Raw genomic sequence first — 19,424 nt, 5'->3', positions numbered from 1 at the left:
CACATCAAAAGGAATCAGTAGTGGATTTCCATGAACGAAAGGTGTTTCAGATGAACAGGGCTCCAGCTATAAATACAGTGCCAGTGTACTAGCACCTTGCCCTATTAAGGGACACACAGCTATACCCATGGTTAAACAACCTATTTGTATCGTAACCACCTTCTAAACAGAAAGAATTGACATTTCAACTGATCTAGAGATTTTTCCCCTCCAAAAAACACTTTCATAAACATGTCCAAATTTAACTTTAAGTAAAATAAATGTCGGTTTTCACGTTCAGCTGTGGAGATAAGCTTTTCTTCGTTGACTCTTTGGAGAGTTAAGGCATCTTCTAGCTTGGAAAAGCATTTGAATAAGTTTGCAACCTTAAAGATTTTAACAGCATTTCATAAGTGGTAATAAGGATTCCACCAAAAAGGGAACACAGCAACACTTAATTTTAAGTATATCTTATGCTATCTTACAGCGAACTCCATTAGGAATCATTGAGCAGGCTCTGCAGCAGTAATCGTCTTCCAGAACTCTTCTAGAGGCATATGAAGTGTTTCATTCAATCCTGTTCTTTGGGGGATACTTTGTCAGGAAAAAAAAGGTAGTTCTAACCCAGATAATTATTAGCAAGTTTTTTAAGGAGAAAAAAAAAAATCATAATTTTGTGACATGAAATCTCCAAGGAAGCCAGAAATCAAGGATTACAAATAAAGGTCTTCCTATGAATGATACAGGTCTTGCTTGTTCTGTAAGAATACAACCGATCATCCAGCTTAGCCACGTAACTAGCGCTACCGGTGAGTTAGGAATAACATCAGTAGAAGAACAAATTATTCTCAAACACAACCTTTTTAGGCACAAATGACTCCATAACATAAACTAGTCACAGCTGATTCAAGTTCAGGACTGCCGAGAGTGTCCTCCATAGTGCTGTTACGGATTGTTTCCATTCTGTGGTTAGCTAAATGCTTCTCCATAGGTCTCAGCAGCAGTGAGCTCTGATCGTCTTCTGAAAACTATCAACGCATGCTGAGACAATAGCATTAGTGGTTTGCAACTACTAAATTGCTTAAACCATCTTCACAATTACAAGAGCTCATTATGGCTATGCTAGAATGGAGTTAAGATTCGTACACACGTGGATTATCTGCAAGAGTACTGTATGGTTATTTAGAGGAAAAAAACTGTTGGAACTTTTCCTACAGATGCGTACTGGTGCACTACAGCACTCTGTGCTCTACTAATCCCTCCCTCCACAGAACTCAAGTCTGCAGATGAATTTCAAGTATCTCTAAAGCAGTTTTGAGAAGAGCGTTCACCTACAATTCCAAAGCGCTTAGGACTTATTTCCACTGATAATTTGCTTTTGGTTTCCTGAGCTAATAAACATTGATCATTGAGTAAGCTCGCACTTCCTCTTCCCAAATTCTCAGTATCAGTAATGAAACAGGGGATCTTACACGGTGCATACAAAAAATAGCTGCATAGACTAATGTTTTGGCTAAGAACTTCCTGCAACAGTAGCAGAGAACAGCATTTACCAGAAAGGTTTCTATAGAGTCGTATGCTCTGCTGATCTTCCTGCACAGTGCATACAAATCTGACAATTCCCTTGGTTGAAAGAATTATTCACCTCTATGTACTCAAAAAAAAAAAAACCCACGAAACATACACCTTGAACATGGAACATGACAATGATACCTGTCAATATATATAGAAGCTCCTGAATACTCCCCTTTACCAAACAAAAGCAAATCTTTGTGAATGGTTAAGACGCCTGTAGGATAAGAAGCTCCTGAATACTCCTCTTTAGACAGCTAGGCCTTGGGAGAGCAGATATGCGGAGCCATAAGGATAAGAAAGTTGCAAGATGACCATTAGACCAGAACAAACCGACCTTGAAGGACATAGTATACGTGATCCCAGAATTGAGTTCGCGCAGAAGTAAAGGTCAGTCAGCGAACACAGTGAAGAAGACTACAAGCCTTCATCTGAAGGCCCCCAAAGACCATCTGAAGACCACCACGGAAGATGATTGTGCATGCAGATCGGACATTTACATATGTTTATAAGTTCCAGGAAATCTCATGTTTATGTAGACGAATTCTCAGAAATCCTATGAATATGTATATTTTCATAGTATATAACTACTGAAAGTCTATCAAGCCTTCGGAGCACTTACAGTGGAATTATGCCCAGTGCTGCCCGGCACCACAGTAAAGAATACTTGCTTTCTAAAACTCCAAAATTAAGTTTTAGAGAGTGAATTATTTTGCCTCTTTCTGGTAACATCAAGACCTTGCAAGGGTGATATTATCAGAGTACTATAACCAGTCTGGTGGTACAGGGGGACAGCAACATCGGTACACACACATGCACACTTAAGTTGTACAATTTACCAACCCTCAGGCTTCCACGGCTACCCACTGACATGCGCTCATCTTCATCCGAAGCCTATCAAAAGAAAGTACAAAGACAAGAAAACAATGAAAAGAACACAAGTAACAGGCAGTGAGGTAAATGCTGATGGCTTTGATGGAACAGAAGGAAAGAAAAGACATACAAAATAAAAGTCTTTAAAAAAAGAATCGCATTAAAACTACAAGCGGAAAGCAAAGGAAATCATACCCTGCCCAAGAAACACTGTCAAGCATTTGACTACAGGATGAATGACAAGCTTGCTCAGGCGTTCCCTGCTCTATGCTCTTGGCCCATGCTCGGAATAAATGAACATTGAACACTCCAAGCAGGTTATTTCCCCACCTTCCACCCCCTGCCCCTCCTTATTCTAGCACATTTACAGAAACTCCCCGGAGTGACTGGGGAGAGGGCAGAGAAGTCAGGAAGTGGCTTTGGGGTTTTCACTTGCCTGGGGTGGGGGGAGCTTGTTTTGTTTTTTTTCTTTTAAAAAGGAACTGTTATACATGTCTGTGTTCTTAATTTGAAATGTCTAGCTAAAAAGAAAAAGTAGATACTAACCGAGGCATTTCTTCGGGCTCTACGGGAATAACGCTCACTGTCTTCCTACCAAGGCAGCAGAGAAAAAACAAAGAGTGAAGTGTTGAAAGGACAGATACACCAACAGAGTGCTTTCAGAAAGACACAGTGAACTTCACCAATGTTTAGGAGTTAGTGAGGTTAAACCAAATAACGGAAGCCAGAAAACCCCTTTTTCTCTCATTTGTGACCCCAACTTTCTTCGCCTCCATTTTATTCTGCTACACACTTTCATTACTTTTACAGAAAACTGTACGCAGTGACACCTTTATTTCCATCTCAAAAAAATATTTCAAGTGCATCTTTCTGCATCTGGGAATCAATATACTTACAGTGCTTTTGTAAGGAAGCTTTCCAGTTTGCAGCCCTTCAAAATAAATCTCAAAAATCTTCTATTTGAAATAATGTGGCAGGGCAATGGTCTCTCTCTAGTGAGCATCCCAGAGAGGCACAGCCTGGCCCCTTCTTCCAGACCAAAAGCATCTGTGCTCTGCTTACAGCCTCTGCAACACACAGCACCGCTGCCTTTCGCAGGCCAAAGGCTGTCTTAATGCTGGAAATGCTGTCAGACGCAGCATGTTTCAACAAACCGATTTTAACAAACTGATTTTATGTGGAATTTAGAAACAGTGGTAGAAAACAGGGAAAAAAAGTTTCAACATTTTAGTTAATCGTTCTCACAGGTGAACTTATTTCTAAGCAAGGGAATTGCTAGTAAGGTAGAGCTAAGCTCACCAAGCAAGTACTTGAAGAGACCTAATGGCTTATCCGTGAGACTGGAGTATCTTGGGTGGATGGTTGGTCCATATGGCAGCAGGCTTTCAAGAAGGCATAGAGCAAACCAACTTTTACACTGATTAATTATCAAGAGTCAAGGAAGTCAGGGAGTTTGAAAAGTTATCTTCCACACTGGAAGTCAGCTGTTCAGTTTTGCCTTTTTCAGTGTGCGGTACTCAGCTTGTAGGGCAAGGCCACAACCAACAGTCTTCATCTGGCATCGCTGATAAGTTTATGAAATCACTTATGTTTGAAAGACATTTGAAGCCACTGTCTTCCAGCCCTTTAGCAACTTCTTCATCTTATATTATGGGTGTTAAAACAGTAAGATGTTGCTAATGGCCAAGTCCATACCTGGTATCAACTTCACTGGCTTAGCAAATAGTAAAATCCAGGACATTGCATTACCAGAAAAAGGAAGCATTGCCATAGTAGCAGTAACAATACATCCAAACAGTGTCCCTGGACGAGTAAGTACAAAGGTAACTGAAGAAGCATGGATAAAACTTGCCCAAAATTTAACTGAAGACAGATTTGAAAAGACTCAAATTGTCAAAATCCACAAGAAGTAAAATGAGTACATATATTCCTTGTATCACAAGTGGCTTTTTAATGGGTCTATATGCTAAAGCTAATCTTCAAGAGACAGGGTGGAGAGAGAGGTCTGTAAAAAGAGATGTCTCTAACCAAACCCTTGCCAGTTTTAAGCTGATCATAAGCCACATTTCAGGTATTGATGCAGACTGCAAGAATCCTTGCGATAAGAGTAGAATTCACATTTCCAATACATGAAAATACCTACTTTGTGGGATTTCAAACTCTATGAACTATACAAAACACTTCAACACATAAAAGTTGTTTAGCTATGTTGATCAAGGCCTACCATCCATTGCTCGATGTCTCCCCATTTAGTATCCAGACCATAATATTTCTACAGACAGAAAAGGGAAAAAACCAGAATTTAGATGAGAAAGGCAAACACAGAACATTCAGACATGCACTGCCAGGTTTTGGCTGAGCCACACAGCTCCACACATGCAAACATGCCAGGGAAAAGCTGCACCGAGTGCCACCAGAGCCCTCCACAGCATGTGCCCAGGAAAAGCTGCCCGGCAAGGGGAAAGAGGTGTTTGAGGTACGGACAGGCTACTCGACAGCTTCTTCTTTCTCAGCAGTGCAAAAAAACAGTGCTATGGGGACAGGAGCAAGGAGCGTAATGAGTCTTAAATTCCTGACCCATTTAAGTCAAGTCTCATTACAAGGGATCTGAACGCAGAACACTTTCAGGATGAAAAATGCTGTCAAATCATGTTTACCGTATAGATTTGTCAAACCGGGAAGACAAGTTGAATACAATACAACTAATCTCTGTGCATTCTTATTCGCTGTATTCAGAACTCCCGAGAGCTCCTTCTCAGAGCACAAGGCTTTTTGCCTATACTTCAACCATCTTGACTGTAGCGGTATCACCAATAAGGATAGAAGAGGACATGCTTCACCAATGCAGGCAGGACTGGAAAGCTTTCTGCCTTTCAGTACCAAATGCCATGCATTTTCTTAGTAGACTGTCTCTTCTGAACCATTTTTCAGGTCATAATTTCTTTGCACAACATTGGGAACTTCCCAATGAACTTGCATTTCCACCAGACAGCAAATTGTTCCAAGATCCACAAGTTTAGCAGGACTTTTCTTCCTCCTCAAACACACACTTCAAATCTATAGTCTCAGGAAGTTTGCATTTATAATGGTGACCATAACATTCCTGTGTGAAGAAAAATCACCGGCCTAAAGCACAGCAATTGGCAAATGGAAATCCTGCTTAAGGAAGCATAATATGTATTTTAGAAAAATTTAGATGATGTGTTTTGAGGTTCATGTATTTGTGGAAAAAAAAAGCATGTACTTGCCAGCTTTCCTAGAGGCTTGAAGAGGCAAGAGTATCAACAGTCAAAATCTCAGGTAATGATGATAAAAATCAGACATCTGTCCTGTATTATACTCTGCATTTAGCACTCACTCAATGGTATTAATGTAATTTTACTTTCACCCTTAAAAACCTCATTCACTATTTATTAATAAACTACAACAAACAGCTGCATGTTCTTTCATGCTGTATCAGTTTATTCCCATTTCAGAGTTCTTCATTAAACAACAAAATTATTTTCATGTTAAGGTCATCTTCATTTTCATTTTAACAGCTCTGGAGAGAAGAAAGTCTGTTACGAAGTAGAACAGGCAGCGGGGTGTTCAGTTACACATCCTGGATAGCTCAAACTGTACAAGGACCTCTAAAAGCTGTCAGTTTTGGAGTCAAATTGGGAAGAGGCAGGAGCTCACAGCAATCCCATTTATTAGGAAAAATATTAGAAAATAAAGTTTTTAGGCCAGTAATTTTGAAAACAGGAAATACAGTCGCTGCATTGCAGATTTAAATGGTATGCAAACATCTCTCTGGAACAAGGAAAAAAGACAACGGTTCAACAAGCTCTTTAACCACATCCCTATGAGAACAGGGAAGTATTCCCCTCTGCTTTCCCTGCAAAGCATCTCAAGTGTATCCTCAAATACATCTAACACCCCTAATACAGTGTCTAGCCAAAGTGCACACAAGTGAAATTTCTCCTAAGTTGAGTGCCTGACATGAAGCATTATTTCCTCAAGCATTTCACACTGCCTCACAAGTGCTCAGACCGGTTACTTCCAGGCAGAAGCATAACACATAGAACAGCCTGTTATAAAATTAATGTTTATGTACATCACATCCTGAAAATGGCCCCTGAAAGTTATATGAACTCCAGCTGGTCAGGATTGTGTACATGATCAGAACCTACAGGTTATATGCTTTGTAGTAAATCAGGTCAGGTAAAGGCTTATTAGAGGCCTTCCCCCCCTCCCCCCCCCCCCCCCCCCAAGATATGTATAACATTTTCTAACACGAGAAATCAATTAAAAAAAAAAAACAAACACACCACACACGATGAAAATGGAGAATCCTTTCTCACACACAGGAAGGATCCATAAACACGCTAATAATTTTTGTAAGGTCTGCTGCTTCCTTTTCCTGCCCTCTGCTCTCCTTACTTTCTGACACAGGCTTCTGAATTCAGTTTTGCAAAAGGGAGATAAGGAAAAACCCCTAAAAAGCCTTGTTATGTCACAAGTTAAGTTCCACTTACAGTCTTTTCCTCCACCATTTAAAATTACATAGCTACATGCTTAATATCCCCTAAAGAAAAACATTAATGAATAGCTTTGCCTCGAGACTACTTTTAAGTTATAATCTTTAAATGGGCACATCTCATGCTGGACTGAACTGGCAGCACCTGAAGCCTTGGGTACGTGGGCCCCTCAGCCACCTCCCGTTTCCTTCTCTACACCAACTGTTCTGCTCTGCCCCGCGGGGCCTGGTTTGAATGGCCGCGTGGGTTAAAGGAAGAAATTGTGCTCATCCCTTCGTTTGGTCTTTAGTTAGAGGCCTTTGCCAGGCTCAAGTTCCCTTCTACCCTGAAAAGTGATATTACAATTAAATGATTAATGACATTAATACCATTGAGGGAGAATTCCAGATCAGATTTGCTCACTAAGTGACAGTGAAATTGCTAGACTTGCAAACTCGCTACGGGATGTTGTGAGGCTAACCCACTTATCTTCTCTTCCATGTCAGGACACCAACAGCAAACAACCTCCTTGTCTCCCATGAGGCTGCACATGTACCAGAAGATTAAATTAGTTCCTATAAAGGAGATTGATAATGAGCCTGTTGATCCACGGGCAGATGTTAATTTGAGTCACTCAGTACCTAGTCAACTCCACAAATAAAAACAAGAGTAAAATACATTTGTTGCCAAATTGACAGGGTCAGGATTAAATACCAGAGTACATGATTTGAGTAGCTACCTTCGTATACATATGTACTTAAAGAGGAAAACAGCATTTCCAAGAAGCACACCACACTGATAGGTCAAGCGAGTGAAACATGCAGTTAAGGCTGCTGGAGTGCCAGAACAAAAACAAACAGGCTGTGGTTTTAGGACACATTCATCATTCAGCAAGCAATAAAAATATCTCAGGAAAAAAAAGAAATATTCGATAACGTAGAAAATGGCAGGCTTGAAGAAACATATGCTTTCTTCCTCCCTGCAAAATCTCTTTGGAGCTACTTCTCTTTCTAAGTACCACACAGTTCACATGCTGGAAGTATACAACAGCCAAACATTGTAACGCAAAACCCAAAGCTCTTGTTGTTACATAGCAAACGACCTCAGTTATAGCTATTATCATTATTATTATTATCTTTGCCATTGTTTGGAACTATGAGAAGGAAATTGGGAGGAGGGAAGAGATCATGGCTTTAAACTGGGGTGAGAGGGGATTAAACAATACAAAAGCATTTACAATGCTTCGGTCACATTGGAAGAAAGGCCATACAGTTTATTTACCGAAAGATTTCAAATTCAAACACAGCATCCCTGATTTACTTCAGTGACTTTCTGCAAACAAAGTCATCTGAAAGTCATTCTTCCTGCTGGCACCTGTTAGATGCTTGCCCAGCCTGAAATATTTTCAGCAATACACTTGGCCTTCAACACACCAATATCTGTATCGTACTTGGTGACACATGGAGCCACCACACTCTCCTATGATGGTTTTATTTGGCTGGTTTGCCAAATCACTCTTCCGCTTATTGCTTATTCTTTGCCAAACAGTCTGTAGAAAAAAAATATATTAAGTGCCTGACCAGACACATTTTACATGGGTCATCTTCCCCCACTCCCCTTTATTATCCACCCCACAGGACTACAGGAGGGAATGGCATGGAAAGCCTGCTGTGCATCTTCCATTCTTAAGAGGTTTATCTGAAATGCTAGCAAGACTCATAACGTGGGAACACACACATGCAAACAAGAATGAAGGAGAGCAAGCCCTACCTTCTGAACTTGATAGATCTAGGGGAAAAGGGAAAGGAAAGAAACAAAGAAACAAAAGCTAGCGTGAATGAATAAATAGCAATGCAATGTTCCATAGCTCATTCTGAAGGTGGAAAAAAAATAATTTGTACAGAATATACAGCAAAACATGAATACAAAAAAGTGCACATCAAAGCCCTGTAGAATTAAGGAGAATGAAAGCAGCATTTACATTCTAGGCCTCCTCCAGGTGCCCAGCTAAAATACAGCATTCCTCTTTTCATACCCACTAGGCTCTTGGAGGCAGATGCAACGTTTGCTTCCTAGACTTCGCACCTGACCAGAGTCTAACCCAGCTGTGAGCTAGGGCCTCTCACTTTTTTTAACCCCTGTCCTTCAAAGTAATGGATGCCCAGATATTCACCTAGGATGACAGTTGTGCATCTACCATTCCAATAACAGCAAACAGCATTTACTACAGAAAATCTGTTCTTCTGTTAAGGACAAATTTTGTTCTTAACCAACTAAGCACAGTTACAAAAGCATCAATGCTATACATCTTTCACCTATATACAGCACAGTGTCAGCTTGTTAAAACTCTCAAAATTTCTTGCACATATATTGCCAGCATTGGAGGATCTCTGCAGGTTGCTTTTTCAATTTTTAATGTTTCCATGGAGCCTCACACCATTTGCAGGCACTAATAAATGCACTGCTGACTCTACAAAGTTGTTCCATAGTCTTGAACCATTTTAATAACACACAAAAGCATTACAGCCACTCTAATACATTTGAGTTTTGTTTAGGTGGAGAACTGCCCTTGACTGATCAGCTTTGTAAATCCACATGAAAACAGAAAACATGATTTTTTCATGCAAGTCTCCTAGCATTTCTAAAGGAACAAACCCTTCTTGTTCAAAAACACCTAACTGGCTACACAAATTCAAAAGGAAACTGCAGCTTCATTCTCCCCACTTCTGTGCTGAACACCTAGCTTTGTATCTGTAGGAAACGTACCACAGCTCTGGTCTCAAAGCCCACAGCTGCCTTGCTGCTTATCTTCCTAGATAAGCACTGATGCTGAATAAACACCAACACCAGCCCCTCTGCTCTATGAGTACAACCCAGAGGGAACGGTACATTGCTCTGACTTCAATCCTTCAGCAGGCAGCAGGGTAGTCAGTCTCCCGTATTCTGGGATATTCAGTGGTTCCCTGCCATCCACTGCTCTTCTGGGCCACCTCAGGTGGACCCAGATCCCAATGCTGGGAAGCAGAGTGTACTTCTTACAATCCCTGCCTCCGTGGCCCGATCAGGTTCCCCTTCGTGATTGTGAAGGACAACTGCAGAACCCAGCTTTAAGACCTCAGAAGCATTAATTTGTATTCCTGCAAGCGCAGGGGGGATAATTGAGACCCACATTTGAAGCTAGCATTCCCACACACTAACCACCTCGCTTACCTTTCACTAAGAAAACCTTGAAGACGAAAATTAACTAAACCCTCCCACAGTTCCCAAGACTGCATACTGACTCTCATCTTTCGCTTCTCCACTGCACTCACAGAGTGCCTTTCATCCATACAGAGAAGCCAACCACCACTGTTTTAGATGTGGCAATTACCATGTAGCTGTTTAACCTTTAAGCTTTAACTTTCCCATGCCGTTGTTTCACCCACGCTTCAAGGGAACACCATGGAAGTCTTCTTTTCCAAACCCCAATGCTTCAGGCTTGGCATAGCAGGTATTCCTGCTGAGCGCAAAGCGAGACGCACGAGGTCTTGTGTCCAGGACCCAGATTGCCAATGGATAAGATAACAACGAGGCCCTTGTTCAGGGCCAGACACCGCGGAGGGCGCTGGAGAGAGGCGCAGGGACAAAGCCAAGTGCGTCATCGCAACTGTTCCAACTTTTTATAAAACCCGGAATTTTTTGGTCATCTGTTAGCTAACAGGCATTACAACAGCTCTGCTCCGAAGTGACTGATCTCTCATCAGCGTACTGTCCTTCTTGTATAGTATCTTATAGGAAATAACACACACTTTTAAACGTCTATTGCAGGAATGCCCCCCATAAAGAGCTTAACAGAGTTGATAGACACATATGTAAGCAGTCAAATGTCTTAAATAGCACTTTCCTGTATTGCAGTATAACAAAAAATGTGGTTTTGTCCACAGTATTGGTGGCAGGCTGCTTTCCTGGTTTCCTTGTCATATGAGGCTTCCCACAAAAGTAAAGTTTTTCATAGAAATAACTTTTGGACCAGACAGAATAAGCCAGTGAAGCATGGTTAGATGGCAGCAGAAGGCAGAAATTCAGAGTCTACTAAAAACACCTTCAACATTGTCCCTCTCCAAATTTTCCTGTGCATCTTCACACTGGCTGTATAAGAAAGATATAGATAACCATCGCAAACCTCCTTAATTTCTTCCCTGCATATGCAAGCACCAAGTTTCATAGTCAGTCTCTCCCCTTCCATTCAAGCCATGAGAATTCTGCTTTTCTCTACTTTTTCCTGCACTGCCTGGGATTTTAAATGGCTTCAAACAACCCTGAATGCCAGCTGCACCATGGGACCCGCTGACTCGGATCAGACTTGCAGGCACCAAATCCTAGCAAGGGAAGAAGGGGCCTAAGTCACAGGAAACAGGATGGGTGAGCAGATCAAGAGTGTTTGCAAGTCTTTTGCCCACAGTAACTTGGCTTTAGTACATTAACTAAATTTACTATATACTCAAGGAACTGACATGGCAAAAAAGAAACCCACGACAGAAAGTACTGGTAACATATTTTATTCCAAGGAAATACAAATCCAAAGGAGGACAAGTACATGCAAATGAGCATGCTGGTAAGGAGCCAATTTACAAAATATAGCAAAGGCAAGTTTTGTGTTGCGCCTTTAAAGCAAAAGCTGAAAATGAAGCGAGGAGACAAGCCCAATGCTCTTGCCTTCAACTAAAAGTTCCGGCTCATCTGCTGTGTGAACTGGCAAGCAAGAATCTTATCCTGCAGATTAAGGAGTGGGAGGAGATCATTCTCTTTTCACTTCAGGCACTAATATCAGCTTAAGTTGTGGTCTCCAAGTGTCAGTCCTCGAAAAGACATTTAAAGTCTTGCCAGCAGAACACACAGAAGGTACTCCTACATAAAATGTTCTCTACAATTAGCCCTAGTGCTGCAGCTTTTACGTGTCTTGAAACATTACTGTTAAATATTTCTTGGAAAAAAGGCTTTAATATGTCTTATGCCCAGCTTCTAAGGAGAGAAAAAAAAAAAAAAAACAAAAAAAAACCACACCACCACAGAACCACGAACCAACAACCCACCCACCCCCCCCAAAAAAATACTTCTCTCCATTTTACCTAGTAGCCCCACGAGAATTAACTATTTGTTACTCAGAAAAACTGAGCCAACAACTCCTGACTTGCTCTTCTGCATGAATTATCTGAATGCACACAAGCATTTTTCTCAGTACCAAACACATCTCCACAGTATGAGCCAAACGGACTGGCTTTAGACTCTGCAACTGTAAAACCAAATGTTTAAAGACCATGGCAGCATGGTATGGTAAAAAACAGAGGACTCATCACTGCTCTGACTCCCACCAGCTGGGTGGCTACCAGTGGCATGGAAGCAGGCAAGGGAGCAAGTGTCATCCATTATAATCATCCTTTCAGCTTAGAACATGCATTGGCATTGCCTCACATGAGAGCTCTCCTGTACTGACTTACTATGCATGGAAGCATACCAGAAAACCTGCTGTGACCTCCAGATTAATTATTTACATCTTTGGTGGGTAACAATGAAGCAGCGCAGAATAAGATGTCAGAAGCATTCAAGCAGTTACGTTTACTAGATCTGTGCCTTTCTTAGAGCCTCGTGTCCAGGAACCCATTCCCTACTAAATATATACACATATATGCAATTCAAGGGTGACCACTACTCTTATCTTCATAAATTAGCACATATCAGATCCTGATTCTTGTGCTCATTTTCCTTCTTCAGCTTCAGAAAACACTTTTCATTTACCTAGTTTATCTTTCCTATTAAACCTGTACTTGTGCTCTCCTCCTTACCTTCCTCTCCCTGGAAAACAAACAAACCAGCCCCACAACACTGGCACACTTATCCTTTTTTCTGCTGCCTGGCATGAGGTGATGCCAGGCGATGAGATGATACCAGCTCTGGAACACACCTGCAATCCTGCCCCACCACAGCGAACAGCAGCAGCCTTCCACAGTAACACTCCCACACCTCACACTGCAATTCAGAGTGTTTTGTTCCAAAAGCCCATCTATTTCTGCTATATAGTTTCTCCAACTATTGTTCTACCACAGAGGTATGTTGCTTCACATTAAGTTTCCAGAAGAATTCTTAGAATCACCTTATATTTCAAGCCAAGTTTACTAAAGCTATCCCTCCGAGCACACAAACCATGAGATGAATAGCAGCGACCACTGGCAAGAGGTACAGCAGCCTGAGCAAGGGCTGAGCCCACACCTGCAGCAAGCATGCTCACCGCCATCTAAAGCCAAGCTGTCTGCCATGAGCTTCCCATTGCGTGCTCCTTTTGAAAGGAAAAGAGCTTATCAATAGTGTGGCTGATGACGAATATAATTTTATATTTCCAAAAGAAGCGACTATGCAGCCATTTGTGCTGTCAATTATGTGTGCTACATGAAATAATTTCTGCCAAAAGAGGAGCTCAGTATGATATCATGTAGCCCTCACCACTTATGATGAGCTTTACTACACAGTTGTGACCAATCTTTGGTGCACTCTTCACATATGGCTAGCCTACAGAACCAGTACAGGGCGTTTTCATAGCTTTCTAATTAAGTTGCTGCTCATTCACCTACAGAAACATTCATAAGAGAATAAAAATCTCAGATACCTAGTGCTCTGGCATGGATATTTCTTTTGTAATGGTAACAGAACATTAGTTAAATGACATATGTAGACTCATGACACAAAAGTCACCCAATTTGTTTAAAATGAGGAAAATGAAGCACAGATTAAGAAATGTCATTAATACTAGATGATGGGCAGGAAAGGAGCCAATTTCCAGTCCAAATCCAAATCATTAAAACACCCTACTTCACTGCCAGCAAGAGCTATACTGCCATGTTTATAGCTTGTAATGGTAACATCTGGAAACTTTTAACCCAGACCAACAATATAAATATATTCTCAAGTAAACCATGCTCCACAAGAAGCCTGTCAGGGCATGTACATTGCTTTAAGCATAAACAAGTACCTACACATGCAATAAATTTATTTATTGCTTTTTAACTCCTGTAACTGGCTCTAAAAACCCTTCTGAAGTAGTAAAGCAAGTGCTTTACGTTCTGGTTATTCAACATGGCAGTAGTGGGAATGTGCTATTTATTCCTCTGAAAAGTTTGCGAAGGAAAATGAAGATGGCAGACAACAAGCTGTACAGACACCAGTATCACAGTATGTTCTAAGGGGTAGGTGCCAAATCTCTTGTGTTGATCGCTGCTTGGGATTTTCTATATTTATGTTTTCTTTTATTATATCTGCAAGATACTTCTGGCAATGAAAAACTTCCTGCAGCCATCCTTACTAGCTCTACCTTGAATCTTGGGGCTAAGATTAAGCTAATTGAAAAAAACTAGGGAATATCCAAGCTTGCAAAATATTAAATAAATGTGTAGTCACATTACGTAATTTATGCCAGTGAATTACAAAACAGATTGTAGTGGATATCTGGCCTAGCTATCACTGAATTTGGTATTTCAGAGCAACATCCTGTACCATGCGATTTCTCTCTATACAAATTAGTTCTCACACATTTTCAGATCACTAGCTCTTCAGTTATTAACTGCACAAGCACGCACACAAGCTTTAGTTTTCATTCCAAAATTTCAATTTACTAGGACGCCCTTTGCAGCATCAGCTTTTAATCTTCAAGGGGGTCATCAGCTCTGTTAAAGTTATCTGCAAATTAGATGGCAACACCGCTATCAGGTGCCATGACACCCACATTTAGTTTGCTGCCCAAACAAAACACCTAGTGGTTGTTTGCCACACATCTTCCAAAGGCTGCTTGGCAAGTCCCATCACTCCGGCTGTAGGCACAGCAGGCAACTTGACAGTACCAACGCTTATCTGCAGTCCAGGCCTTCTGACTGCGCTCCAAGTTGCGAGAAACATCCTTCAAAAAGCAGCAACTGTAGCAGAAAAAGGCTCCTCCCTTCCACAAGCACTGTGCTTGCAGCAACGCTCCCCCACAGCTCTTACTCCTGGTGTGTTTGCAGGCACATCTAACCCTGCTGTGGCTACAGGGCGCTAAGACACATCCAGACGTGCCTCAACTAGACAAGACACTCCAGCACAAAGCTGAGCACAGGCAAACTGCCCAAGTGCTTCTGTTCCAGGCCGATTCCTGCAGCCTGCACCAACACTAGTCTGCTACCACATCCCGTTCACTTTAAAAGCTAAACTGAATCCTTCTCTGCACCCTAAAGCACAGATGTACATTTATTCTTACTACGTATTGCCACACCCTCCCCCCAAACTCTTTACTTCTTCCCTTTCCTTCAAAATCTATTTGAAAAAATTAAGTTAAGACTGCTGCTGGCCCTGTTATGTCTACTCTGCTGTTTCATTAAATGCACATCAACAAATACAAGTTTTAAGCCCTTCTGGTTCAGTCCACCTGTGCCAACCCCTGCTTGCAGCCCCATTCTAACAGCAGTGCTTTAGCTTCCAGAACTTCAAAACAAACACTGCTCTCAGTTTCTTGGAGTGGAGAGAATGACATTTAGTACAGCTCTTACTTGTCAAACACAAGAAGAGATGAATAAGCCTTTTTGGTCTTTACGATCTTTTACTACACTGGAAGCCCATGATCTCCCACACGCTGGCGTGCAGAGGCACAGAAACTTTGCTGATGGTATAAAAACAACTAGCTCTTCCAGAATTTGGGAGAGACCACACCAGGCATTCAATCCAAACACTCTGGAGAAGGTAATGTTTTGCCAAGTTCAGTTTCTATCATTACTTCTGCCAACAGCAGACCATCATTTTCACAAACAGGGGTGACCACAATGCCAGCTTCACAGCAACAAAGCGTAACAACTCGCTAGAGAAGAGTTATACAAGGGCCAAGAGTCTTCCCTATTCATTAGATTTCTAACAAAGTGGTAGGAATCCACCCCACACCCCCCCAATGCACACACAAACAAGCTGCATACTTAAAAGTTTAATATTAAACAATGATTACTAACTAACCACCAGTATCTTCTGTGAATAATTATACTGGCTTCACCAAGATAAAATTCTTGCTACAATCCGTATGTTTTCCAGGCTATTTTATTTGCTATCCTGTGATCAACATCAGCTCCACACAGACTATTAATGTTTCAACAAAATACAGATTAATGCTTTGTTCCAGGATCTCAGATTATATTCAGGAAAGATGATGATCAAAACACCCCCCCAAAGCCTTGACCATACCTCTTTCTGCTGCCTCTCCAGTTCTTTCATTCGAATCTCCCGTGCCTCTGCCCGTGCCGCTCGCTTTGCTGCAAGTCTTGCTTCGGCCTGCAAACAGGAACACAGCAATGAAATAAATGCTGGACAATTCAACGTGAAATACACTTGTTAAGCAGGGCATGAAATCCAGCAACTTGACTCGGCAAGACTGTAAATGCATCTGTAGGAGTTAATTCCCTAGTGCAAGTAATGGCCCTGCCTTCCATAACTTGTTATGCTTCACAGGCAGGTAATACACCCTCGCATAGGCACCACCTTTGGTTAGCAGTTGTGTTTAGAAGTGCCCTGCGTTTCTTTAATTACTATTTGTGTGTATCGAGAGGAAACAGCGACATTTACAAAACGTGGGTTTTGCTCTTTCCCCCCCCCCCCGTGGTACAGATTATTTTTTATTGATGAATTAATTTGACCAACAGCAAACACGTTATGTGCCATTTTTCCTAACCCCTGACATTGCACACACATACACGGGCACAGCAGTTAGGTAAACATTGCTCTTCAGCATGACTGCGCACAACTAAGGCTGAAATGATGGAGGTGAGGGAGCAAGGAACCTGAGAAAGTGCACTAACTCAATTAAAGTCTCCAGACGTCCACATTCAAGTCCAAACCTCTCCAGAGTGGAAATTGAACGCGGGAGCAACTATGGCGGGATCTCTCTTGGGAGAGATCGACAGTCCTTCCTCATTTCAGCCCAGCTGGAAGTGCTGGAACATGCTATACAGTAACATTTTTAATATTCTGCTTTTAATCCCAGGCAAAACCAGTTAGTCTTCTAAAGAAAAATGTAAAATTAGCTCAGGCTTGGTACAGCGCGACTGCAAGCAGTTCACCCAGTGTAATTCAGAATAGCTCAGCAGGGAGCAAAAGGCATCACTCAGCTAGTCACCCTGGCGTTACACCCAACTCCTCTGCTTCTGAAAGCTTTTAGGGTAAGTACAGCATCCAATTTAACAGGAAAAAAACTGCAATAATATCAAGGTCAAGCATACAGAAAACCAGAACACCAGTGCTTTCACTAGCACTTCTAAACAGAAGGAAAACCAGAAAAAAAGGAAGGTGTAACTTCTTTTCCCTTCTTTAAGTATAGTCACACTCAAAGTAGAAGGAAAAGGGTCACAACCTTCAAAAACACAGAACACTGGGGGGGGGGGGGGGGGGGGGGGGTGAAGCCAAAAAAGGAGTAGGCTGGATGAAGTTTTCAGCTAATAGAAAAGGGCTAATGAAAACGAAACACAAGCTGATGTATGGGAAGACTGGGAGCCTTGCAGTGTTGCACATCTTAAACCATTATCAACAATAACAAAATCTAAAATATACAGTCACTAGGTTAAAAATTAAGTTCACATCACCCACCTTCTAAAAGACCCCACCACAAACAGCCCCAATCCCTAAATACTGATGTTGTTCAGTTATCAACATTCTCCCCCGTTTTACTCCATTGCCCCTAGACTCGAACTGGTAGGCTGGCAGATTCCTTTTGACAACTATTGCAGCTCCCTGTTGTGCAAACATGATCTGTTTAAATGAATTAAGTTTTTAATTCTTGCAACACAGACAACTTCAGCCTGAAAAATTACTTGTAACAACAGAAAAACCTTCTCAGAGGGTAAAAATGCCCGTGGCAGAATGAGAAAAGGGCTGGTTTTGCACAGAGTGCTGCTCTCTCTTCAGTTCACTGCTTGAATTTCAAGGTAACTGGCTCTGCCACAAAGAGAAACTGCAAAACGCACCCACAGTCTCATACCTGGAGCACACCTCCACGCTTCCACCCAAAAACTGTCCCCTCTCATCATCGCAGCGTGCTGTTACTTACGGCGCCAAATGACAGCAGGCTCCAGGGAGAAGGCACGTGATACCACAAGCGTTTTCAAGGGACCGTGGCTTCAACAGCACTTAACAACCTGAAGTAGTTTGTCCAAAAAGAAACCCACAGCCCTGCTGCTGCGCAAATACTAGGTGGAATCCCTGCCAGGCAGCGTTATGATTTACCTGCAATGTTTGAAATCATTTATGACTACATAAACCTGCTGTAAGATGTATGCTAGAAGTAAGAAATCACAGTAGTGGAACAAGTATGATACTGACTTGACATGACCCATTTCTGTTTATCCGAAAATAAATTTCAATACCTGCAGAAGCAGTACTGTACCTCTGTCTCACAGTCAGTACTGCTGTAAATACAGGACAGTGTCAGAGACAAGGACTGCTCCGGGCTATTCATCAGAAGAGGCTGCCAAGCGATTCATACCATACCATACCAGGTAACAACCACCATCTTTTGCCAGTAGCCGTTAAAATACTACATGCACACACCCCAAGGAAGGGGAATCTTGCTCCGAGGACCCCAGCTCATTAACCATTTTTGGGGGAGAGAGAGAACAGGAGATACAGCTTTAAACAACACCTTTGACTCCTTATGGTTTAGAGGTGCATTCCCTCATCCTGACATGCAAACTCTAAGGAGTCTTAAGAAACAGCACGAAAATTAAAGTAAACAAACTTAACACTGTACATACATTTGAAAACTGCACCTGATCTGGGTGAAGAACATCAGTGCAAACAATGTTTTTCCCATACAGGAAACAAGGGACCTTAAAGTCTCCATAAGCAAAATACACCAAACAGTACAGAACTGTGTATCTCTAACATCGCACCTGCCAGAAAAAGACAGAAACAAGATGATTTTGATGTTAAAATTATTCTAGATACTGTTCTTATGAATTTCAAGAACCAGCTGAGCTTTCATATTAAAAAAACTCTATGCCTGTATGTAGAATTCAAATGTTGTGCTTAACACACATATAAGTATTTCCCCTTCTGTTTTCCTCATATGATTAGGGCCAAAGGATTGCATGCTCACTAGCTATATTGCAGAATTATATATTCTCCAGAAGTGAGGACAATATACAATGAAATGAAGCAAAGGAAGCAACTTGAAAAATGGAAGGGGGGGGGGGGGGGAAGTTTAGCAAGTTATTCTAAGGCCTCCCTGAGAACAAGGCTCGACAGTTCCCTAGATACCGATACCAACTGCAGTAAGTTAAATCAATTTTTCTTTGTGCAATATCCTAGTAAATGACAGGTTACATGTACGATACATTTCAGTTCTAAGTGCCAATCCATTGGGTGTCTCTAATTTATTCTATTTCAGCTTTGCAGTCCTCCACCTGCTCATGCAAAGCCAATTTGCAAACCTTTAAAAGATGCAAGAGTAAAAGTGCATTTTCACTT

General features: G+C 41.6%; 1 protein-coding gene across 3 annotated transcripts in view; it reads right to left on the bottom strand.

The window, feature by feature from the left end:
* LRRFIP1 (LRR binding FLII interacting protein 1) overlaps window positions 1–19,424 on the bottom strand; it is a gene marked incomplete at its 5' end in the record, with an annotated part of 119,353 nt that overhangs the window by 50,121 nt on the left and 49,808 nt on the right. For all 3 annotated transcript variants that reach the window (XM_082312048.1, XM_082312050.1, XM_082312049.1), the window contains one exon: window positions 16,152–16,238. In XM_082312048.1, the coding sequence (XP_082168174.1) occupies window positions 16,152–16,238 (87 nt within the window). The remainder of the gene's footprint in view (window positions 1–16,151; window positions 16,239–19,424) is intronic.

The sequence above is a fragment of the Platalea leucorodia genome (genome assembly GCF_965183815.1).
Source record: "Platalea leucorodia genome assembly, chromosome: 5".
Taxonomy (NCBI): Eukaryota; Metazoa; Chordata; class Aves; order Pelecaniformes; family Threskiornithidae; genus Platalea; species Platalea leucorodia.
This window is presented reverse-complemented; position numbering and strand designations above follow the sequence as displayed.